At 43.5% G+C, this 25786-nt stretch overlaps 2 protein-coding genes across 4 annotated transcripts in view; both read right to left on the reverse strand.

Annotated features, from left to right (window-relative positions):
• Nucleotides 1-363: 363 nt before the first annotated feature.
• Nucleotides 364-11869, reverse strand: LOC139368276 (MYC-associated zinc finger protein b (purine-binding transcription factor)). 3 transcript variants are annotated; one of them, XM_071107004.1, is made up of 7 exons: nt 10974-11869; nt 10518-10668; nt 9724-10121; nt 9166-9413; nt 5300-5363; nt 4810-4981; nt 364-2787 (listed from the first exon to the last, which is right to left on the reverse strand). In XM_071107004.1, the coding sequence occupies exons 1-7, from the start codon at nt 11004-11006 to the stop codon at nt 2441-2443; spliced, it is 1413 nt and encodes a 470-aa protein (XP_070963105.1). In that variant the 5' UTR covers nt 11007-11869; the 3' UTR covers nt 364-2440. The 3 variants fall into 3 exon arrangements, with proteins under 3 accessions (XP_070963105.1, XP_070963104.1, XP_070963106.1); XM_071107003.1 differs by having other exon boundaries at nt 375-2787; nt 5291-5363; nt 10974-11855; XM_071107005.1 differs by having other exon boundaries at nt 375-2787; nt 5291-5363; nt 10015-10121; nt 10974-11851.
• A 4328-nt stretch (nt 11870-16197) lies between these two features.
• The window catches only part of LOC139368284 (TAO kinase 2b), a 52890-nt gene continuing 43301 nt past the window's right edge, over nt 16198-25786 (reverse strand). The window contains exons 19-21 of the mRNA XM_071107019.1: nt 24902-25114; nt 23117-23299; nt 16198-17103 (exon numbers count right to left, since the gene is read on the reverse strand). Of these exons, the coding sequence (XP_070963120.1) occupies nt 16198-17103; nt 23117-23299; nt 24902-25114 (1302 nt within the window). The remainder of the gene's footprint in view (nt 17104-23116; nt 23300-24901; nt 25115-25786) is intronic.

A 25786-nucleotide genomic window follows, 5' to 3' on the forward strand; every position in this document is an offset into this window, starting at 1 on the left:
AAGATCACATGCGCTTTCATTTCCAGGAAAATAGAGATATACTATTGTAGGGACTGTATATTTCATCATGATTATTATTAGTATCGGTGCAGAGGGATTATTCAGTGTGCAGCAACACACGCACAGGAGCCAGAGCCAAATACGATTACACAACAGGGGTCAAGGTTACATGCTCATCTCACGCTTAACATATTTTAAGTCAAAGATACCAACACACACACACACACACACACACACACACACAGTGTTACCAGCTGCATGCCACTACCCACCATTTTCACTGCACCGTATCAACACAAAATCCAAACACTTCTCTGTCAAGCATGTAACACACACAAATAATGGACACACCCTCACCTCATATTTCAATCACAGTTTACTGCTTTTACTTTTAATAGTCAAAAATGACAAAATAATAACATGATCTCTATACTTCATCTACAAAATAATAACGTAATATTCATGATCACGGTAAGCATCAACTGTTTTTTGCTCTAACTGTTCAGACATGCATACTGTTGAGAAATATAAAAATATAATAAATACATCCCATTAGTATTCTTAATGAATCCATGACTAAGATTTAAAATAGTTCAGAATAAAATAATTAAAATAGCAGTTGAGTACAATAAGGCATTACGATGTATCACAAGAGCTGTACAGGTTCCTAGAATAGAGGTATTTTTTTGTTGTTGCTTAACGCGGGAAACCTAAAATAACTTTTAATAAAACACTACTTTTCTCAACAGGAAGAACAAGTCTCCAAATTAAATAATTAGAAGCATTTTTTTTTTTTTAATATAACATACCAACACTAAACTGATTAAATGAAGTACTTCACAACAAAACCGGGATTTGTTGAAAGCATACCAGGGGTGGGCCATCGAATGCTAGTAGTATAAAGTTCCTGGATATTCATATCTCGACATGACCTTTAAAGCCCTTCCATGAAATCACTCTTAACCACTGAAAATGTCAAACAATCAAAGATATCTGAGGAAAGGTGATCTTTCTCCTCAGATTCATGGAGAGCGCTAAGTTATAATACGAGTTGTACTCAAATGCTGTGTGCTATACATGGTGGTGTTAATGAATTAGTTTTAATATAGTGGACTCGTGCTAGGAACAAAACAAAGAACACTATGGCAATAACAGTTACAAAGAAATAAAATGGCAGACATGGGTACAATTCTTTTGACTGAATCAATCGATACTTTCTTAAAATATTTGTTTTCAACCATCTTTAGCGTAAGGGGGACTGATGCTAACGTTCTTGTAGGTAGTATTAGCTAGCTTCACTTGAATGCAAATTGTGTTTTTAGGTGTCAGTGAAATATGTCATGAATGTGGCTGTACAGTAGCAGTAATAAGAATAACCATTATGTATTAAATGTGGTTGTGCCCAAAGAGGAAGACGCAGAGCAAATGCATCTTTACGAAACCTGTCTGAACCTTCAGCGGATTAAACGTCCACATTTTTAAGGTGCTTGACACTCCTGAACGCAACTTTGCCAATTGTTTTTCTCTCTCTCCACTGTACCTGAAACACATCGATGCAGTACACCCCTCTGCTGTTCATTAACACCAACACAGTACCCACTAGGCACAGACATCAATTCAACGTCTATTCCACATTGGTTCATTGAAATGACATGGAAACAACGTTGATTCAACCAGTGTCTGCCCAGTGGGTATGGGCTAACCTCCAGATCCAGCGTTGGCCCTATTTAAAACAGACTACATCCATATGCTCACAGCATTACACAATTAAAACGTCACATCTACTCCTCTTCATTTCTGGAGGATAGCAGCCTCTGACTTATGTGCAATTCACCCCCTGAACCTCTCATTCTCTTTCAGAATAGACTCTTCTACATACCCCCTTGTTATATCATGTTCCTATTACATCACTCCCCAACTTACTACAAGGCTATCTTATGAATGTTTGGAGAAGAGAGCGACAAAATAAACAAAAGGAGAGGTGGTTGGTGTGACTGACATTGAGTTACAGTACATGGTGCATTACTAGCAGAGGGGAGTAGTTGCTGGGACTGTGGGAGGGCAAGGGGGAGAGAAAGGAGGGAGGGAGAGGGATAGAGCAGACAAGTCCACAGTGTCATGGGAGTACTGAAAGAGAAAGAGTTCAGCCACGTTGGGGACACGTCTGTATTTGTCGTTATCTAGCATCATCGAATCAGTGTACAGGACATACAATGTCCCCCTCCTCCTCGCTCTACAATATTCTTGCATACTTTCTCTCCCCTAAGCCAGACCCCTCTTTCCATTCCCCCCCCCCCCCCCCCCCCCCCCCCCTCTTCCTCTAGCTATGGGACTCAGAGGGGCCAAAGTTTACAACTGAGGCTCTCCCCTAAGCAAGCCTCCTAACCTTATTACTACGGGTCTTAGGGACTCAAGTGGCTGAAGTTCAACTGCGGCTCTGCTAACTGTGGGACTGAGGTTGTATGCTGGAGCAGTCCGACACCAGCAGGTCCACCACTGCGTTGCTGTTGACGTAGACAGTTGGGGCAGACACCATGTTGCTGAGGGACACGGAGGAGCTGGACGCCCCGCTAGCAGGAACAGTGCCGGAGGAACCCCCTTGGCCCCCAGTACTGTGGGTGCCCATGTGGCCCTGCAGCTGGGTGGGGGTCTTGCAATGCACCCCGCACAGCTGGCACACAAGAACACCACTTGAGCCCGTGCCGCCGAAGCCGCCAGCGCTCTCCTTCCACTCCTGGCCGTGGTGCTTCTGGGCGTGTACGCGCAGGTAGGTCAGAGTGGTGAAGCCTGGAGGAGACGGAGAGAGTTAGCAGTTAACGTCATTTTAAGCCTTTACAAGTAACGCTTTATAGAGTACGGTAGGCAGGCGAGACTGAAAACGTTCTAGATAATAATAAAATTATTAAGTGTGTGTTCCAGGACTTGACAAAAGTTTATTAAACATTTAATAAAACCATTTATAAACATTGAATGTTTATTAACATCTTATAAACCACTTAAACTCTAAAATGTTTATTTATACACTACTGGTCAAAAGTTTTAGAACACCTACACATTCAAGGGTTTTTATTTTTACTATTTTCTACATTGTAGAATAATAGTGAAGACATCAAAACCACATATGGAATGTTGTAGTAACCAAAAAAAAGTGTTAAGATTCTTCAAAGTAGCCACCCTTTGCCTTGATGACAGCTTTGCACACTCTTGGCATTCTCTCAACCACCTTCAAGTGGAATGCTTTTCCGACAGGTTTGAAGGAGTTCCCACATATGCTGAGCACTTGTTGGCTGCTTTTCCTTCACTCTGCGGTCGGACTCATCCCAAACCATCTCAATTTGGTTGAGGTCGGGGGATTATGGAGGCCAGGTCATCTAATGCAGCACTCCATCACTCTCCTTCTTGGTAAAATAGCCCTTACACAGCCTGGAGGTGTGTTTTGAGTCATTGTCCTGTTGAAAAACAAATGATAGTCCCACTAAGCCCAAACCAGATGGGATAGTGTATCACTGCAGAATACTGTTGCAGCCATGTTGGTTAAGTGTGCCTTGAATTAAAAAAAATAATCACAGACAGTGTCACCAGCAAAGCACCCCCACACCATCACACCTCCTCCATGTTTAACGGTGGGAACCACACATGCGAAGATCATCCGTTCACCTACTCTGCGTCTCACAAAGACACAGCGGTTGCAACCAAAAATCTCCAATTTGGACTCCAGACCAAAGGACAAATCTCCATCGGTCTAATGTCCATTGCTTGTCTTTCTTGGCCAAAGCAAGCCTCTTCTTATTATTGGTGCATTTTAGTAGTCGTTCCTTTGCAGCAAATCGACCATGAAGGCCTGATTCACACAGTCTCCTCTGAAGAGTTGATGTTGAGATGTGTCTGTGACTTGAACTCTGTGAAGCATTTATTTGGGCTGCAATCAGAGGTGCAGTTAACTCTAATGAACTTACCCTCTGCAGCAGAGGTAACACTGGGTCTTCCTTTCCAAAAATTAACTTTTAACAAGGCACACCTGTTAATTGAAATGCATTCCAGGTGACTACCTCATGAAGCTGGTTGAGAGAATGCCAAGAGTGTGCAAAGCTGTCATCAAGGCAAAGGTTGGCTACTTTGAAGAAACTCAAATATAAAACATATTTTGATTCATTCATCACTTTTTTGGGAAGTACATGATTCCTTCCAAGTGTTATTTTATAGTTTTGATGTATTCACTATAGTTTTGATGTCTTCACTAGTATTCTACAAGGTAGAAAATTGTAAAAATAAAGATTGAATAAGTAGGTGTCCAAACTTTTGACTGGTATTTTATTTTTTGACTGGTATTTTTTTGGTACTTTTACCCCGTTTTCGTGATATCCAATTGGTAGTTACAGTCTTGTCCCATCACTGCAACTCCCCTACGGACTCGGGAGAGGCGAAGGTCGAGAGCCATGCATCCTCCAAAACATGACTCTGTCAAGCCACACTGCTTCTTGACACACCGCTCACTTAACCCAGAAGCCAGTCGCACCAATGTGTAGGAGGAAACACAGTCCAGCTGGCGACTGAAGTCAGCCTGCAGGTGCCCAGTCCACAACAAGGAGTCGCTAGAGTGCAATGGGACAATCTCGGCCTGCCAAACCCTCCCCTAACCCAGATGACGCTGCGTCAATTGTGCACCGCCTCATGGGTCTCTCGGTCACAGCAGGCTGAGAGCCTGGTATCGAATCGCTGCGCTACTCGGGAGGCCGTGAAACGTTTACTAACATCTTATAAACTATTTGTGAACCTTTTCATCAAACAATACAAGTTGTTGACACTCACTGCGGTTACAGATATGGCAGGAATGGTGCTGCGATTGGTTGTGCACCCTCATGTGATCGGTGATGTAGGCAGCCGACAGGAGCTTGCCGCAGATGTGGCACGGTACCTTTTCCTCGTGGCGGATCATATGAGCACGTAGCCGGTCCCTCGTGGCGAAGCTGGACTCGCACGTCTAAACACATCGAGAGTGATGAGGAATGACTGGTTATCAATAAAGACACAGAAGGCAGCAGTTTAAAAGCAAAACAATCTCCCATTGTATTTAATTCAGGGTTGGAGTCAATTCATTCAATTCAGGAAGTAAACTCAAATTGGAATTTCGGGTTACTTCCTGAATTGAAATGGAATTGATCCCAATCCCGAGTTTATTACAATGGATCGTTATGGTACGAAGGATTTAAGGTATAGAGAAGCAAATTGATGGCTAAGAATGACTGTATTGAGATTTGAGAGGTGTAAAAGGATAAAAAGTAGCACAAACATCAAGTACCGGACACTTGAAGGGTCGTTCAGATGAGTGAACTTGTCTGACATGACTATTGAGATGATCAGGCCTAAAAGAAGTGAGAGATAGAAAGGGGTAAGACAACAACACCTTGTTATAGACTTTCTCCAGCAGAAACTGTGAATCTGTGAAAGGGACATTACATTCAACATTCAAACTTCGTCAGATGTTTTTAGACCGCAAGAAGTCTTCTTTTGAGATAAGTTCAAGTCCCAGGCCACAAACCATTATGAATGAAAAAGATAAGCACCATGTAATTCCCACATTTTTGGTGCTTACATTTTCCATTCACAGACAACCAATGGCATGGATGTGGACTTATCTCGACTACTTTTGAGGTGTGAAAACATGTGACAGACTTGATCGCGGAATGTAACGTCCCTTTAAAGCAGCAATCAGCAGTAGAAACAATAAAGTGTTTCCCCCAACCCTGTTTTGGTAAAATGATGAGGGATGGGGCTGGACAAATGTAACCACTTTCAAATTCATAGACAGAGCTATGGATGCAAGGACCATCCTTGGTATCAAAATTACATTTTTAACCATGTTTTGAGGCTATTTTGTGTTTGTTTACATTGGATGCCACAAAAAGTAATTCAGTCACAAGAGCATTAGTGAAGTCAGGCACTGATGTTGGGCAATTAGGCCTGGGTCGCAGTCAGCATTCCAATTAATCCCAAAGGTGTTCGATGGAGTTGAGGTCAGGGCTCTGTGCAGGCCAGTTTAGTTCTTCCACACCAATCTCGACAAACCATTTCTGTTTGGACCTGGCTTTATGCACGGGGGCATTGTCATGCTGAAACAGGAAAGGGCCTTCCCCTAAGCACAGAATCGTCTAGAATGTCATTGTATACTGTAGAGTTGAGTTCCCTTCACTGGAACTAAGGGGCCAATCCCGAACCATGAAAAACAACCCCAAACCATTATTCCTCTTGCACCAAACTTTACAGGTGGCACTACGCATTCGGACAGGTCGCTATCTCTTGGCATTCGCCAAACCCAGATTCGTCCGTCGGACAGCCAGATGGGTCCCGAGCGGCGCAGCGGTCTAAGGCACTGCATCTCAGTGCAATAGGTGTCACTACAGTCCCTGGTTCGATTGCAGGCTTGGCATTGCGTATGGTGATCCTAGGCTTGTGTGCGCCTGCTCGGCCATGGAAACACATTTCATGAAGATCCAGACAAAAAGTTATTGTGCCGACGTTGCTTCCAGAGGCAGTTTGGAACTCGGTAGTGAGTGTTACACGGAACCCAAACCGGCTGCGCACGTGCGCCATCGTGCATAAATGTATTTTGTCCCCCCACACCAAACGCGATCACGACACTCAGGTTAAAATATCAAAACAAGCTCTGAACCAATTACATTCATTTGGGGACAGGTTGAAAAGCATTAAACATGTATGGCAATTTAGCTAGCTAGCTTGCTGTTGCTAGTTAATTTGTTCTGGGATATAAACATTGAGTTGTGCATTTCAGGTAAAATAACAAGGTCCTCTACTCCAACAATTAATCCACACATAAAACGATCAACCGAATCGTTTCTAGTCATCTCTCCTCCTCCTGGGCTTTTTCTTCTCTTGACTTTATATTGTAATTGGCAACTTGCATAAATCAGGTGCATTACCGCCACTGACCTCGCTCGTCTTTCAGTCACCCACGTGGGTATAACCAATGAGGAGATGGCATGTGGGTACCAATGAGGAGATGGGAGAGGCAGGACTTGCAGCGCGATCTGCGTCACAAATAGAACGACTTCTATTTTAGCCCTTGGCAATGCAGACGCTCTTTGGCGCGCGCGAGCAGTGTGGATGCAATAATTGAATAATATAGATTTCAAAATGTATTTTGCAACGCTCACGCACACGATGCGAGCGGTGTAGTCAGCCTGTTACAGATGATTTTTATGTGCTTCAGCACCTGGCGGTCCCGTTCTGTGAGCTTGTGTTGCCTACAATTTTGATGCTGAGCCGTTGTTGCTCATAGATGTTCCTGCTTCACAATAACAGCACTTACAGTTGACAAGGGCAGCTTTAGCAGAGCATAAATTTGACCAACTGACTTGTTGGAAAGGTGGAATCCAAGGACGGTGCCAAGTTGAAAGTCACCAAGATCTACAGTAAAGCCATTCTACTGTGAATGTTTGTCTTTGGAGATTGCTCGATGTTATACAACTCTCAGCCATGGGTGTGGCTGAAATAGCCCAAACCACAAATTTGAAGGTGTCCACATTTGTATATATAGTGCATTCCGATTGTATTCAGACCCCTTGACTTTCCATTTTATGTTACACACTTATTCTAAAATGGATTAAATCATTTTTTTCCTTCATCAATCTACACACAATATCGCATAATGACAAAAACAGGTTTTTCTGAAATGTATGCAATGTATTTAAAAAACTAAACGAAAATATTACATTTACATAAGTCAGTCCCTTTAATCTGTACTTTGTTGAAACACCTTTGCCAGCGATTATAGCCTCGAGTCTTCTTGGGTATGACGCTGCAAACTTGGAACACCTGTATTTTGGGAGTTTTTCCCCATTCTCCTCTGCCAATCCTCTCATGCTCTGTCAGGTTGGAGTGGGAGTGTCGCTGCACAGCTATTTTCAGAGATGTTTGATCGTGTCTGTGCTCTGGTTGGGCCCCTCAAGGAAATTCAGAAACTTGTCCCGAAGCCACTCCTGCGTTTATCATGGCTGTGTGCTTAGAGTCACTGTCCAGTTGGAAGGTGAACCTTTGCCCCAGTCTGAGGTCCTGAGTGCTCTGGAGCAAGTTTTCATCAAGGAGCTCTCTGTATTTTGCTCTGTTCATCTTTCCCTCGATCCTGACTAGTCTCCATGTCCCTGAAAAACATATCCACAGCACAATGCTGCCACCTCCATGACTAACTGTAGGGATGGTGCCAGGTTTCCTTCAGATGTGACGCTTGGCATTCAGGCCAAAGAGTTCAATCTTGTTTTCTTTAGACCAAAGAATATTGTTTCTCATGGTCTGAGTCCTTTAGGTGTCGTTTGGCAAACTCCAAGCAGGCTGTGATGTGCCTTTTACTGAGAACTGGCTTCCATTTGGCCACTCTACCATAAAGGCCTGATTGGTGGAGTGCTGCAGAGATGGTTGTCCTTCTGGAAGGTTCTCCCACCTCCACAGAGGAACTTTGGAGCTCTGCCAGAGTGACAAATGGTTTCTTGGTTACCTCCCTTCCCAAGGCCCTTCTCCCCCGATTGCTCAAGGGTAGAAGACGGCCAGCTCTAAGGAAGAGTCCTGGTGATTCCAAACTTCTTCCATTTAAGAATGGAGGCCACTGTGTTCTTGAAGACCTTCACTGCTTCGGACAATTCCTTCGACCTCATGGCTTGGTTTTTGCTCTGACATGCACTGTCAACTGTGGGACCTTACATAGTCTGTGTGCCTTTCCAAATAATGTCCAATCAATTGAATTTACCACAAATGGACTCCAATTAAGTTGTAGAAACCTCAAGTATAGCTCAATTTCGAGTCTCATAGCAAAAGGGTCTGAATAGTTAGGTAAATAAGCTCTCTTTTTATTTGTAATATGTTTAAAAAAAACTGTTGTCATTATGGGGTATTGTGTTGATGGAGAAAATAATTTAATCAATTTTAGAATAAGGCTGTAAAGTACAAAATGCACTGTATAGTGTATCATATATTTGATTGCCCCTTTAAGCACAGTGTATCACTGAGGCACAAAGCAGAAGAAAACGGCCCTAAATGCAGGGAAAGGTACTATCTTAAGAAAATAATTATGTTGCCTGCCCTAATTAACATGACCCTGCTCTCTGGCTCAATGACCACTACACTGCTTTCTGGCCTATAGTATGCCACTCTCACCTGGAGAAAGCCTTGGCACAGTGAGGGCACACATATGGTTTCTCCACACCGCCTTGGTGAGAGCGCACATGGTGGCTCATGCGGTCCTTCCTCTTGAACCGCTGCTGGCAGATGGGGCAGGAGAAGGGTTTCTCATCCGAGTGGGAGAGACGGTGTCGGTTTAAGTGGTACACATCTCGGAAAGCCTTCCCGCACGTCTCACAGGCGTGGTTCTTCCGCACGGGGTTCGGGTTGGGGTTCGATGGCCGCTGGGGTGGGGATGATTAGAAAGAGATGCGCTTACAGTACAAACAGTTTTTTATTTATTGGAGTAGTCGATAATTACACATGCATCTGTGTAGATCATTGACATATCATATTGTCCATTCTTTGGGTCTTTCCGAACCACTCAGACACACACGGATCGCGACACCTAGATAATTTCTCTGGGCCATTTGCATAACATGCCGAATTCCCTTTATTCCCACAATCTCCATAAAGACCATGCAAGAGGAACCTAAATTATACTTTTCTTTTTCACGGACGACAACAACAACCTCCAGAAGCGCCATGACCCACCTGTACTGTCGCCCCCGCCACCATGACGACAGCAGCAGGAGGAGCATGGGGGTTAACTCTAGCCACTACGCTCGCCATGGCAACCCCTTCGCCATCCTGACTACCCAGAGCTGGCAGCTGGGACGCCAGCATGCTGGGAGGGGGGAGAGGGGGAGGAACGGAGAGGTGAAGCAGGGAGAGGGGGACCGTATGCCTCTCCGCCCTCTCTCCCGACACCGCCTGCGCCGGCCCTGCGCCACCGCCAACCTCCTTTGCCCCCTCCTCCTGCTCCCCTGCTCGCCTCATGCGTACCCCTGTGTGGACCGACTGGTGTCGCCGCAGGTTGTAGTTGTTCTTGAACTGCTTGCTGCATATGGCACAGATGTGTGGCACACGGGCAGGCCGGGAAGTTGTCTTCACTGTAGGACAAAAGAGCGGAAGAAGGGAGGGAATGAGAAATGAGAAAAGAACAAATGAGAAAAGAACAAATTCTTATTTACAATGGCAGCCTACCCCGGCCAAACCCTCCCCTAACCCGGAGGACGCTGGGCGAATTGTGCACTTCCCTATAGGACTCCCAATCACGGCCGGTTGTGATACAGCCCCGGATCGGACCTGAGTCTGTAGTGTCGCCTCTAGCACTGCAATGCAGTGCCTTAGACTGCTGCGCTACTCAGGAGCCCTTAAGTAATGTATCATATTATAACAGACATCTTGTTTAGCAATCTACATTACATCCTTTTCAACTTAATTGCCGATAACTGCTGAAAAATCAATAGTATTTATATGTATTTCACACCCCATGATTCTCTCACCAGGTAAGGGTTCTTCATTGAGGGCAGCAGTGTCCACCGTGGAAGGAGGCTGGGCTATGTTCTCTGTGGGAGGGGTCTGAGGAGAGGCAGTATGGACTGGTAAGAGTTCTGATTGGAGGGTCCCCTCCACTTGGTTTTGGTTGGGAGTAGTCTGGAGAAATAAACACTGATCTATTAGCATAAAGTCACTGCATTGTATACCACCAACAACATTTTGCTGTGCCAGGAGTACCCATTCATGTGCATTTTACCAGTAAGGCTATTGTCTCATAAGTCTTCTCAAGTACCCTCAGGGGTCCTAGTAACCCTGATTGGGAACCACTGGTCTAGACGAGATGCTACTTTGCATCACATAAATGTGTAGGCCCCGGAGCAGCGGGGCACAAATTCTTCAAAAGCCAATCTTCAGAAAAGCGCACACAAACACAACAAGAAAGAAGGTCCATTAAGACTTACCTGGAAGAGAAAATTGCTCCAAGCAGCATCCATTTTGAACCAAAGTGACGAAGAGTATAAAGTCAGTTAAGTAATCCTGATTGCGATTCGACAGTGAATCGTTGGCATATTCTTTAATCACCCTATTGGCTATTGAGGCGCGAAGATCTAAGTAAACAGTATTCAAATGCAGCAAGAAGAGTATGCTATCGATCATCCGAAAGGGACGTGCAACTATAACAAAAAATGTACTAATAGAAGGATTCAAGCTATTCGTATTCACGCAGGCGTTACGATTAGGCTGACTATGCTGTCTGCCTGAGTGGAATTGCCTGGTCCAATAGTGGCCTATTTCTCTTTGACTGTGGTTTCTAACTTCAATTTAGAAAAGCACAATTATATCAAAAAAAAAAACATATATTTTGGCATTGATGACTTTCAAACCAAATATGTGTGCACAAAAATCTGTTATTTATATAGCCGTAGTCATACATAATAGCTAGATTTTAAAATTAAATGAATGCATTTTACGCACAATGCATATTATTGTCTGCGTTATAATAAACGCATTTGAAAGAGTAGCAGTTCATGCTTTTGAATTTATTAATAAATTTGTCCGATTTCCCCCAATAGGCCAATCGGGTGTTTGACGAAGCCTCGTTGTTGGAGTCAAGCCCTGACCCTGGCAAAGAGCGCTCGCTCCGGGCCGCAGCCTATCGCTCCACCTCGGCTGTTCAAATGCGAGGATGTCATCTTTCTTTTTTTATCGCTCGCTCTCCCTCCTCCCTCCCTGTCTCTTTCTTCCTTTTTCTTTTTAAATTCCTCTTTCTTCTCCCCCTCCTCTCCTTTTCTCGCACGACTATGTCCCAGTTGCTCTTAAAGGGATCGGATTTCTCTTCGGACACCCCCTTTCATTTCCGTCTCCCTCATGGAGCACATGCTTTCGGCCCCTCCTACTCGGGATTTCGTCCGACAGACATTTCACTACAGTATTTCTCAGACCATCACAAATAGATGTCTGCTGTTTCTATACAGAGCTCCTCCGCAGCGCACGCGTACTAGGAAAACAGTGAGAAAAACCTTCCATACAAGTGCCTCTTAAAGGGCGGGACGCACGGACGCAATTGTGGGGATGGCAGTGTCAGATATAAAACACGCACAGCTACAGGACAACAACATAGGCTATACTAGACACGACAATTATCGGATATGAAAACGTTCTGATAGGCTATCTTGTTCTTGGTTTGTATAGGCTAGATAAACATGCAGGATGCAATGATGACAAACATAAACCTTCAATCAATTTGGGAATATGCTCAAGCCTAAGCAAATTAATGCACATTGTAATATATATATATATATATATATATATATATACACAAATAAAAAAGATAGGAACACCAATGTTTATTATCATTCATTTTTTATTTTGTATTACTTTGCTTTTACCCTCTTGTTCAACACATTTTAAAGAACCCTATTCTTTTCCCTCAAGCTTGGAATCCCCTGATTGGAATGTTCAACTATGTTTACATATTAACTGAAAATGTCCCCTTTGCAAACCATAAAGTACAAGTCCACACGGAACAGTCCATATCATCATCTAACCAGCTATGTCTGTGACAAAGGAATTGGGATCTCTTCTTCCTGATGTCCATCATGATTTCCTAGACCTTAAGAAATTAAGATAACACCTTTTACTGCACCCCCCCCCCCCCCCCCCCAAATACCTATGAATTAGCATGTTATGTTACCAACCATCCATCCACATATCAAAACCCACCAGTCTCTTATTTATATAAAGGAGTTTTCTGCATGCACTGAGATTTCAACCAAGCATGAAGTATTAGGCTACAGGGGGACTTGTCAGAGCTGGTGTTTTTGAGATTGAATAAATAAATCACCCTGTTTGTACAAAGGAACAGCATCTCAGAATCCCTAGTTATAAACAGAGTCTTAGCTAACTGAATGAGGCAAACCCCTTTAATTAAGTAAGGGGAAGTTAAGTATTTGAGTAATATGGCCTTGGTGAGTGTAGGCTTAACTACACAACAAATGGTTGACAACCCTTAACCTTAAAACTTACTTCAACTTGCAGCACAAGCTCACTGACAAGTGGCTCGCACCTTGCAATGATGGTTTGCACTGTGAGATTATCATCTAAATTGTGCACCATTCTTTATCTTTGAACTCCATTTTGTTCTTCATGCTAGAATATGTGTGGGCTCAGTAGAATAAATCGTGAAATCTCTAGAAAATTCAACCAACGTTTTCATTTCAAAATCCAACAAACGAACAGAAACATTCCAGAAGAGGTTAATAATGTTCATGTCAACCAATGTTGCTTCTTTTGGATGTGTCACCTTCCTTTTCATTGGGGTCAGACCTTTTATAAAGGTTACACAAGTGTCTTTAAAATGCAATAATGTTTGTTTGTCTAAAAAAGTGGCAATATAACTAGACTGTATACCACTCAACCAACACATGTACACACATGAATAATCAACAATTATTAATAAAACATTATTAATAATCATTAATACCTGTTACACACACCATACCTGACAATCCAATGTATATCTATTTTTTACACATTTTCAACCATAGCCCATAGTCAAAAGTGGCATTTTTCTTGCAAGATAAAAACACATTTTTGTACAAGATTACAACAACTATATATGGATTAGTAATGGTAATATTGACCTATAGAAAATGCTTTCTTAGTCTAAATCCTGGGTTCAATACTCATTGAATATATCAAAATTACTATGATCATTGTCGTTATTACTCCATAAAACGGATACATTTTTGTTTTGAAAATAAAATAAACAAGAATAGCCATTTCTCAAGCAAGAATTTTGCTAGGACTGTCTGAGTGGGGAAGGGGAAACTTAAAACTAGCAGTTTATGTCAAAGAGGTTTGGAACGCTCATTCTTATTGGTCTATTAACTGTCTGGTGATGTCACCAAAACAAAAGCTGAAATTTCAGGCGGCCTTTTTTAAACATGTCGTACACTACAAGGGCATTATCATAATTCTCACAATATTATTCAAACCACAGTGTGGAAATATATATACACTGGAAAAAGTGAACGTTAAGCAAGCCTAAAAATCTTACATTGAGTGATGTTTTTTTTCTTGTTTTTTTCTTACTAAGCTAAATTATCTAACATAATTGGCAAATAATTGTGCTTATTTTCACCTTTAAAAAAAGTCTTAATACAAGTAATTTAACTTATTTCAAGGTTTTTTCAAGAAGGTCAAATTATCACTCAATAGAAGATATTTAGGATTGCTTAGATTTCCCTTTTTGCGGTGTAAAACACAGGAAAATTAAGTATGACTGCACTGGTCTTTAAATACCAGTGAAACTTGGACAACTAATACTGTACATCTCAAATGTGATTTTGGTCATGTTTACAAATGTTTTGTACATTTATGTAATGCATTGGAGCGACTCCCATGGACACCTGTGTCATTTTTAAAGATAATAAATGCACTACATCACCAAAAGTATATGGACACCTGCTTATTGAACATCTCCTTCCAAAATCATGGGCATTAATATAGAGTTGGTCCCCCCTTTGCTGCTATAACAGCTTCCACTCGTCTGGGAAGGATTTCCACTAGATGTTGGAACATTGCTGCTGGGACTTGCTTACATTCAGCCACAAGAGCATTAGTGATGTTGGGCAATTAGGCCTGGTTCTCAGTCGGCATTCCAATTCATCCCAAAGGTGTTTGATGGGGTTGAGGTTAGGGCTCTGTGCAGGCCAGTCATGTTCTAAACACACTGATCTCGACAAACCATTTCTGTATGGATCTCGCTTTGTGCATGGGGCCATTGTCACGCTGAAACGAGAAAGGGCCTTCCCCAAACTGTTGCCACAAAGTTGGAGGCACAGAATAGTCTAGAATGTCATTGTATGCTGTAGCGTTAAGATATCCGTTCACTGGCCCCAGACCATTATTCCTCCTCCACCAAACTGTACAGTTGGCATTATGCATTGGGACAGGTAGCATTCTCCTGGTATCCGCCCTGCCAGATGGTGAAGAGTGATTCATCACTCCATAGAACGCGTTTCCACTGCTCCAGAGTCCAATGGCGGCGAGCTTTACACCACTCCCGCCGCCGCTTGGCATTGTGATCTTAAGCTTGTGTGAGGCTGTTCGGCCATGGAAACCCATTTCATGAATCTCCTGACGAACAGTTCTTGTGCTGAAGTTGTTTCCAGAGGCAGTTTGGAACTTGGTAGTGAGTGTTGCAACCGAGGACAGACGATTTTTACACACTACGTGCTTCAGCACTCAGCGGTCCCGTTCTGTGAGCTTGTATGGCCTACCACTTCACGGCTGAGCTGTTCTTGCTCCTAGATGTTTCCACTTCACAATAACAGCACTTACAGTTAACCGGGGGAGCTCTAGCAGGACAGAAATTTGACAAACTGACTTGTTGGAAATAGCCAAATTCACTAATTTGAAGGGTTGTCCACATACTTTTGTATATATAGTGTATGTCATGGATGACGGAAAAGTTTTTGAGGTCATTTTGTTGTCCATACAAATGTCTCTCTCCATTCCAGGTGCTTTCATTATTTTTAATGAAACCAGGTCTGTTTGTTGCCTTTATAAACATTCTGTGTATTCATATTAATTTACATCAGCCGTAATTCTTGCGTGGTCATCACACCATCCCTTTAAGACTTCTTAAAGGCCTTGGTGACGTCCCGAGCCACTTGTTTTAAACACATCTACAAAATAAACCAAAACACTATCAACAAATAAGTTATAAACCAATAAAATGTGTTTCGAACAATAGCTACCTTTCTGAATGCAGACTAAAACCAGCATTTTTTATTGTTCCCCATGTCTTCCCTTTCTGAAGCCATACAGCATAAGTGTTTGCTAGATTATCAGGACACCACACACGACATACATACATTCACTTTTAGGTCTGTTGTCTTTATCTCTTCCCTTTCCATGCACTTTCCCACCTATTCTCTCGCTTCCTCCATTCCATTATAGAACATCATAGAAGAAGACATGGCTACCTTGAAGAGCAACCCTCAAACTGATACCTACCCTTCCCCTGCCTCACCTCAGAAAAAAAGTCAGACACCCTCTCCGCATCCTTTTCCCTCACCCACTTCAATGGTAAGACAGGTAGCTACATTCCCCCATCCCCGTCTACTCCCTACCTCCTGCTCTCTCTCGGGTGAACACCCTCCATCGCCTCCCCCCTCTTTAGGAGTAGGAGAGGTGGGAGCCGTTGGAGATGTGCGAGGTGACCGAGGTGCTGCGGCTCAGCACCCCGTCGCCTCCACCCGCCCCGCCAGGTCCCCCTCCGGATGCCGTCCTCCTCAGTGGCTGGGGGCTGTTCCTCAGGGCCATGAGGCTGGGACCGCCCCTGACGGCCAGCCCCCCGCCATACACCCCTCCCTGCAAGGAGGACGAGGAGGGCCCCGAGATGGAGGGGGGCGCGGGGGGCGGCGGCGGCAGCAGGGCCAGGGACTGAGAGGAGGAGCGAGAGGGCAGGTTGTGGGAGAAGTGATGGGGGTGCTGCGGGTGGGCCAGGTCGCCGCTGCCTCGGACACCGGCCCACTCCCTGTCCCTCTCCTTCTCCCGCTCCCTCTCTCTATCCCTCTCCCGCTCCCGGTAGAGCTGGGGTGTGCTTTGGTGGTGGTAGTGCTGTGGCAGGTGATGGCGGTGGTGGTGTTGTTGGGAGGAGGAGGAAGAAGAAGAGGCTGATGAACGAGATGAAGGATGCACCTCCCTCCCGTCCCTCCCCAGACCCAACCCCAGAGCCATGCCGTGAGAAGAAGAAGACTCCCCTTTGCTCCCCCCTCCAACACCCCCACCCCCTCCACTGCTACTACTGTTGTGGCTGCGGCGCGAGTGCGGCTGGGGCTGGGCGTTCTGGGGGTGCATGCCATGGCTCCAGTGGCCCCCGCCGGAGCGGAACACTGGTGGGGCGTTGGTGTAGCCCTGCTTGGGGTAGGCCTCGCTGGGGATGCCCGTAAGGGCCATGTTGCTGAAACCCTGACGGAGGCTCTCCGAGTCAAAGGACTCGATCTCACAGGCCTGCCGCTCCAGGAGGGTGCGGATGCGCTCAGAGCGCTCATTCTGAAGAGAAAGCATCTCCTCCTCAATCTGTGGGTAATATGGGGAACAAGGGAACAGAAGTGTTGAATGTGAGAAAACACCCATAAACACACACACAGACAAACGTTTGTTTTACTATCCTTAAGGGGACCAAACAATTGATTCTCATTCAAAATCCTATTTTCCCTAACCCCTAAACCTAACCTTAATCCGAAACCCCTAACCCTAGCTCCTAAACCTAATTGTAACCCTAAACCTAAAATAGGACCGGCGAAATGACCCCAGTAGTCCGAATTTTCCTTTTTTTACCAACCAAAAACACACACACACGCAAACTCACAAACAAACAACACACAGATGTTTTGGATGGTTGTCAAAAAAATTCCAGGTTACAGTGCATTTGGAAAGTTCAGACCTCAGCCTTATTCTAAACTCGATTAAATAGTTTTTTCCCTCATCTACACACAATACCACACATATAATGACAAAGTGAAAACAGATTTGAATTTTTTTGCAAATAAAAACAGAAATACCTTATTTACAGAAGTATTCAGACCCATTGCTGCATCCCGTTTCCATTGATCATCCTTGAGATGTTTCTACAACTTAATTACCACCTGTGGTAAATTCAATTGATTGGACATGATTTGGAAAGTCACACACCTGTCTATGTAAGGTCCCACAGTTGACAGTGCATGTCAGAGAAAAAAACAGGCCACGAGGTTGAAGGAATTTTTTTCAGGAGCAGGGACTGGGAGACCAGTCGGTACCGAGGGAAACATGAAAGGAGCAAAGTACAGAGAGATCCTTGATGAAATCCTTCTCCAGAGCACTCAGGACCTCATACTGGGGCGAAGGTTCATCTCCCAACAGGACAACGACCCTAAGCACACAGCCAAGACAATGCAGGAGTGGCTTCAGGACAAGTCTCCGAATGACCTTCAGAGGCCCAGCCAGCCAGAGCCCGGAGTTGAACATCTCTAGAGAGACCTGAATATAGCTGTGCAGCGACGCTACCAATCCAACCTGACAGAGCTTGAGAGGCTCTGCAGAGAAGAATGGGAGAAACTCCTCAAATACAGGTGTGCCAAGCTTGAAGCATCATACCCAAGAAGAAATGAGGCAGTAATCACTGCCAAAGGTGCTTCAACAAAGTATTGAGTAAAGGATCTGAATAGTTATGTAAATGTGATATTTCCATATATATATATATATATATTTATTTTGTGTGTGTGTGTGGGGGGGGGGTCAAAAATGTCTAAACCTGTTTTTGTTTTGTCATTATGGGGTATTGTGTGTACATTGATGAGGGATTTTTTTTCTTCATCTATTTTAGAATAAGACTGAATACTTTCAGAATGCACTGTATACAATAGGCCATGATTGATTTTGGCACAATAGGCCTGGAATATTACCTCTTTCAATGAGCTTTACGTTTTGATAGGGTTATTTTACCTAAAATATTTTTGTCCTACTTACAAAAAATGTAATTAAAAATACACATCCCTGCAAGAGTGGCCCGAAGGGTGTTTAGCATCCCCAGTGGCTCTGCAAGTGCTGAGAGGATATTCTCCGCTGCTGGCCTGCCATCCAGGCACCATCGCATGAACCTGAAGCCATAGACTCTGGCCAAACTCATGTTTCTAAAATGAATTCAAAGGCACTGTAGATGGAGCCTAAAAAAAGGCAGTCTACATTTAAATTTGTATTTCATTTAAGTCACAGGCTATATATGCAATTTATAGACTATAATGATTTAATACAGCAAAATGTTGTACCTCTTAAATGTAAAGTTCTCATATTTGAGGACCCTATTTGATTCTCTTTATTCAATTAAGTCTGTTATGAGAAAGGTAGACCCTGTCTGCAAAAACAGGGTGTCTGCGGAAAGCTGAGTATATTGGCTATTGAACAGTGCCTTCAAATCTTTGGTGTGCCTTACTACCTAAATTACTATATGGGCATACAAATTTATAAGGGCAGACCGAGCTGATGACCTCATTTCAAGATGGCTGCTACCTACATTCCGGTTAGTGTTGTGAAGTATAATCAAAATAAACACTGAATACGTTGATATACACCGAAAGCCGGGACTCCACAGATCATGAGGATATCTTATTTGTCTGATCACCAGTCCCGAGAGTCAAAATGTTTATTTTGAACAACGTATTCACCTAACATCTTACAAGGTAAGCCTCAATTTGGTCTCTGTTTGAGCTATAGCTACATGGAGGGTATCAAATTAAACCTTAGGTTGGTAGGAACAAATTCAATGTTCTCTGATGATATATGACTTAATGGTAACATCTAATGTCCACCGAGTGACTATGTATTTTGAACATAAAGAAATATGAGGTTGCCTGTAGGCTACTATGGCACCTCAACAGTCTTGTAGCCAATGATACGTTTTCCAGGGATATGCAGTTGACCTGGGTGGGACAAAGCAAGAGGCACATCCAGTGTGCCAAAAAAGTGCAATTACCACATTTGGACACTTTGGAGAGGTTGAAAGGACACTTGAATGTACCCTGGATACCCCATAACACCACCACAATGTTTGAGTGAGGTTGATTTGGTCGATATTGTGTTTTTATACTGAACAAATAGCATTTAGGAATTGAAAATATGTAATAGCACTGGAATTATCTAATTTAGAGACATATGCCACTTGACAGGTTTAGGGACACTTGGAATCGTCACGTGACCACACCTGACACCACTTACTAAAACATCTGCCCATTTCTAGTTGTTAGGTCTAAGAATCTATTTTTTTTCTGATATTGTTCACATGTTGTGGAAGCCAGCTCAAGTCATCAATAATTCACTTGTAGCTTGTCAATGAAAGATGACTTAAAAAAAAAATTACAAATTAAAAATGATTTTGTGTATGCTTGATCCTGTGTATTCTGAACTATGTAACTCCTATCTTCCTTCTGATCATTTCCTCATAATCTCCCAGATGTCTTCTTTCCAAAAATACCAAGTTTTGTATGTCAATCATGTAATTACACATGGATAGCAGTTACTTTTGGGTATGTCTATTTAGGAGGAAATCTACATTTTGCCATTACATTAATATGCTGAGCGCTTAAATTATGTCAAATCACGTTATAAGTACAGTAGTTTTGATTGGACTGATCATGTCAACATCTTACTTTCAAAATCTTTGCTAGTAGTCATCATAAATCAAGTCGACAATCTACTGGCAAATCCTTTTTAATCCTTGTCATATGAAGAGAAATAATGGAGAAATTATAGATAAAATGTATCGGTACTCATCGGCCATTCGACATAACCATTACACAATGAGTTGGAAATCGCAAATTCAACAAGGAGTGGTTTGGAAGGAATCAGTGATAGTGGCTAACTGCAAGCATTGCAAAGCAATCACGAGCCTGCTATTCAGTGGAGTGGCTGTGTGACCTCAAATCTTGGATTAAGGGGCTCTATACCAAGTTTAAAATGATAAACATTCAACATTGGCCATGCTGTCAATGAAGCATGACTTGTGCTGCACTCAAAACAACTTAACTCGGAACTGTGAAAACTTGACTTCAGTAAGTTCAAGACAACTTGGAAGTCAGGAATAAACGAGCTCCGACTGGGAAAATAAGTTTGAATAGTCATCCAACTCAGAATTATAAATCCGGCCACGTTCTAGAGTTACAACCTGAAGATCAATGACATCATCAGAATTCAACCTCCCCCCCTCCCCCCCCCAAGTTCCCAGTTGTTTTGAAAGCACCATAAATCCAGAGAATGCCCGACTTTGATGAAAAAATGTGCCCACAAAGGACCGCCGCGCCACCTTCATGTTCAAGTGAGCACAGCACAACAATTTGAGTCCAAAAATGTATTGTATGCTGTTGCATAAATTACAGTTGAAGTCGGAAGTTTACATACACTTAGGTTGGAGTCATTAAAACTTGTTTTTCCACAACTCCACAAATTTCTTGTTAACAAACTATAGTTTTGGCAAGTTGGTTAGGACATCTACTTTGTGCATGACACAAGTACATTCTTCCAACAATTGTTTACAGACAGATTATTTCACTTACAATTATTCACTGTATCACAATTCCAGTGGGTCAGAAGTTTACATACACTAAGTTGACTTCGCCTTTGAACAGATTGGGAAATTCCAGAAAATGATGTCATGGCTTTAGAAGCTTCTGATAGGCTAATTGACATCATTTGAGTCAATTGGAGGTGTACCTCTGGATGTACTTCAAGGCCTACCTTCAAACTCAGTGCCTCTTTGCTTAAGATGGGAAAATCAAAAGAAATCAGCCAAGACCTCAGAAAAAAATTGTAGACCTCCACAGGTCTGGTTCATCCTCGGGAGCAATTTTCAAACGCCTGAAGGTACCACGTTCATCTGTAGAAACAATAGTACGCAAGTATAAACACCATGGGACCACGCAGCCATCATACCGCTCAGGAAGGAGACATGTTCTGTCTCCCAGAGGTGAACGTACTTTGGTGCGAAAAGTGCAAATCAATCCCAGAACAGCAGCAACGGACCTTATGAAGATACTGAAAGAAACAGGTACAAAAGTATCTATATCCACAGTAAAACAAGTCCAATATCGACATAACCTGAAAGGCCGCTCAGCAAGGAAGAAGCCACTGCTCCAAAACTGCCACAAAAAGCCAGATTACGGTTTGCAACTGCACATGGGGACAAAGATAGTACTTTTTGGAGAAATGTCCTCTGGTCTGATGAAACAAAAATATAACCGTTTGGCCATAATGACCATCGCTATGTTTGGAGGAAAAAGGGGGATGCTTGCAAGCCGAAGAACACTATCCAAACCATGAAGCACGGGGATGGCAGCATCATGTTGTGGGGGTGCTTTGCTGCAGGAGGGCCTGGTGCACTACACAAAATAGATGGCACCATGAGGCAGGAAAATTGTGTGGAAGCAACATCAAGACATCAGTCAGGAAGTTAAAGCTTGTTCGCAAATGGGTTTTCCAAATGGACATTGACCCCAAGCATACTTCCAAAGTTGTGGCAAAATGGCTTAAGGACAACGAAGTCAAGGTATTGGAGTGGCCATCACAAAGCCCTGACCACAATCCTACAAAACATGTGGGCAGAACTGAAAAAGCGTGTGCGAGCAAGGAGGTCTAAAAACCTGGCTCAGTCACAACAGCTCTGACGGGAGGAATGGGCCAAAATTCCCAAAACATTTGAGTTAACATTTCACTTAAGTTAAATAATTTAAAAGGCAACGCTACCAAATACTAATTGAGTGTATGTAAACTTCTGGAAATGTGATGAAAGAAATATGTTGTGTAGTAAGACATTAGTAGCCCATGTGCCTCACCCTAATAATTTGGTATATTCACCCCTCTTAATTTCACCAACTGTTCTGACTTGGTGGTGCACATGAAGCCTATCACCTGTTTTAGAGAAATGTAATCATCGAATATCGTAAGCGCTTTCATTGTCTGCTTATATGCCCCCTTTATTTATCCTATGGTTCTGACTTGGTGTACAGGGAGAACACTAAGAACGGACCATGTTTTGAATTCTGTCGCTGTACATTTCAAAAGTGCTAAACAAATAGTTATATGGATGACGTCCGTCCTTGCTCGCTCATTAATGTCTTAATCGAAATTAGAAACCACATTTGTTTTAAGCAAGTCAGCAATATCAGCTATGTTTTTTTAAAAAGGCAGTAACTGAGGCTGAATGAACTGTTTCGCTGCCAGACAAGGCTCTGCTGATAGCCAGGTCTAGCAGTGCATTGTTAAGTGTTGTGGCTTTGCTGGCATGCATCCCACTTATTTTTTTTCTGCATCATCAAGATTTACATGCTAAAATCACCACTGTACCTATCCAGACCACACATACATTCTAGGGTTAGGGGATAGGGCTAAGGGGAGGAATAGGGAGTGATTTGGGACAAGCTGTAGCTCTCCACCCCTTGCTCCAGGGTGATGTTTCCCCTTGGTACAGATCTAGGATCAGTTTCCATCCCCCAACTCTTATAAGTTGTATTATAAACTGACCCCAGATCAGAGTTCAGGGGCAACTTCCCCCTACACCTACCCTCTGCTCCAGCAGTGCCCGGCGGATGGACACTCTCTGCTCCAGGTCCTTGGCCTCACGCTCATGCTGCGAGTCGGTGTGGATCTTGATCTTGCTCTGGTAGGCATTGAGCAGCTCCAACTCTTGCTGCAGCTGGATCCGCAGCACCTGATACTCCGCCTCCTGCGTCTCATCCAATCGGAGCTGGAGTCAGAGTGGCAAATAAGGTGGGGCATCAGCATAAAAATAGGTAGAGGAAGTGGAAAAGGGAGTTCCACCCATACTTAGGCATAGGGAGACAGAGGGTCAGATCAGGGGACGTGGCATATAGGAAGGGGATGTCTATCTTAGTGTGAAGGAGGTGTGTTAATTAATAAATGGAAATGTTTTGGGTAGATATTGACGAGGTAGGGGTTTGCTCCGAGTGAATGTGGTTGAGTGTGTGATGGTTGAGCACCCTCCACCTTCTTTCCATGAGTGTGAGATGGGGAAATAAGTGTGGTATTGTGTGACATGAATAGGGTGTCGTAGTTTGTTTTTCACACATGCTGTGGTATTGATGATAGTAATACAGTAGAGACTGTATAGAGCTGGGTATAGCTTGTAACAATGTGAATAGGCATTTGGCTAGTAGCCCACAAGTGGAGGAGTGTGGTGAGGTTAGGGACAGGGGTGTGTGTGGCTATTGTAAGGTGTTACATGAGGCTTTGACATATCGCAGATCTGTGCCGGTGGATGTGAGTCGGTGGTATTCGGAGACACAAGAGATGTTATGTCGCTTTCTGTGTGCCAGCAGATGTGGTGTCGTGTAGGGATAGAGAAAGGGGGTTTGGCTTGCTTGAATGTCTTGGACGTGTGTTGGTGCTACGTGAGGACCTAACAGATGCATGTAACTGGGCTCTGTTCAGGAGGGCGCAACGCTGGGTAACGTTACAGATAGAAATGCCATTATTAGAGCTGACAGGATTAATTTTTCTTCGTGTCAGAGAGGAGTATATGTTCTCCATCATATATTTATATCTGAATATTCCACAATGTTATGCCCTGCTGAATGCGGCCATGCTGTTCTAGTAGGTATGGGGTGTAACCAAAGATGGTTGATAAACGTCTTACTCAGGCAGTTCACCATTGGGGAAGAAATGGTGAAGGTTCCGGTCTGTGTAAGTAGGCGTTCCCTCTCTCGTGAGAGGTCTGTATCTGCAGGCGTTCCCACGTGAGTTTGTGGTTCCTCCATAAATGCTGACACGCTCACGTGAGAGAGGAAACGGCCACTTAAACTGAATTTTTTTTCAATTGGAAACTGCCCAATAACAGCTGGCTCTGGTCTACTTATTGTCCCCTCCCCACTCGCCCCAAAATAAATTGCCAGTGAGATCTAACATCTCAGGTGTAATGGTGTAATGATGCAGATATAAATAGAATAGCGCTGACACAATTCCCTTATTCTGACAAATTTCTGTTCTATATGATACATTTCTATCTGAACGCTCCATCCTCTGAACAGGCCCATGTTGTGCCATGCAAGGGAAGCCAGACCCAGGGCAGGGGGTATGGCATGTTTTTTTAGTAGCGGTATTGTTCGTCAACTATGGAGAGAAAGGGTGTAGCTTTTTAGCCAAGTGCCGAGAGGGTATCATAACTGTAACAAAGCGAGGACAAAGAAAGTGGGGTGACGGTGTCAAATCTGGGGACAGCCAGGAGTGCAGGCAGCTGGCTCGCATGCCCAGGCAGGGGTGGGTACGGTGCTACGGTGGGTTGGAGGTGGTGCGGTACAAAGAGTGTACAGCATCTCCTTGCCTTACTCACAGCCTGTGTGGACAGCATGTCATTGATGGAGTGGTCGTACTGCTCAGCCAGGATGGCCAGCTTACGCGTCTGCTCATCCTTCAGGCGCTTGAGCACCGCCTTGTGGTCCGACTTGGGCGTGTTCTCCAGCAAGTGGTTGCGCAGGGCCTTGTACTGGCGCGTCTGGATCTTGCACGTGTCCTGGAACTGACGCTTGATCTGGAGTTCTTTGGACTGGATGAGAGAGAGTGTGGCATGATGTACTACATTACCCAGAATGTTTTGTTTATAACATATCAGGTTTTATCTTGGGCTCTTTCTCAATTTGTCTTTCTGATTCCTCGCATCCTATTTCCTTGCCTCCTTCTCAAATGTATTGTACTTCCAAGCTCCCCTTCCCTCTGACCTACTACTCCAATGGGTTGAGGAGGCAAGAACAGAGGATGAGGAATCTATGAAAGACTAATTGAGAAAGATAATTTGTAAAGATACTAAGAGTATAATGGTGTCCTGGTTGTCTCCTTACCAAAAGAGCGAGAGACAACCGTTTCAGCTGATGTGCTTGAATGTGTTCTTTTGAATATGTGAAGATCCAATATGTGTATAGGCTATATAGGGCTGTGGAGTGTACATTTTGATTTGTTACAGAGGTATTAGTGACCTCAAAATCACTTGCTTTTCTGTGGTAGTTAAACAAAAATAAGTACATCTATTGAATGGCTGCCTACTATATACCATGTCCCAACCCGAAGTGGTGGAACTCCTCCTCTGATTTAAACCCTATGTATGCATTAGTGGAGGCAGAATTGGGAAATACTCCTTGTAATGTCTGACTGGGAATGATTGGAACAGTAGAAAACATCTGCAAATTGAAGTTGTAAGGTCATAAATGGTTATTATCCACAA

Source organism: Oncorhynchus clarkii, chromosome 16, assembly GCF_045791955.1.
Source record: "Oncorhynchus clarkii lewisi isolate Uvic-CL-2024 chromosome 16, UVic_Ocla_1.0, whole genome shotgun sequence".
Classification (NCBI taxonomy): Eukaryota; Metazoa; Chordata; class Actinopteri; order Salmoniformes; family Salmonidae; genus Oncorhynchus; species Oncorhynchus clarkii.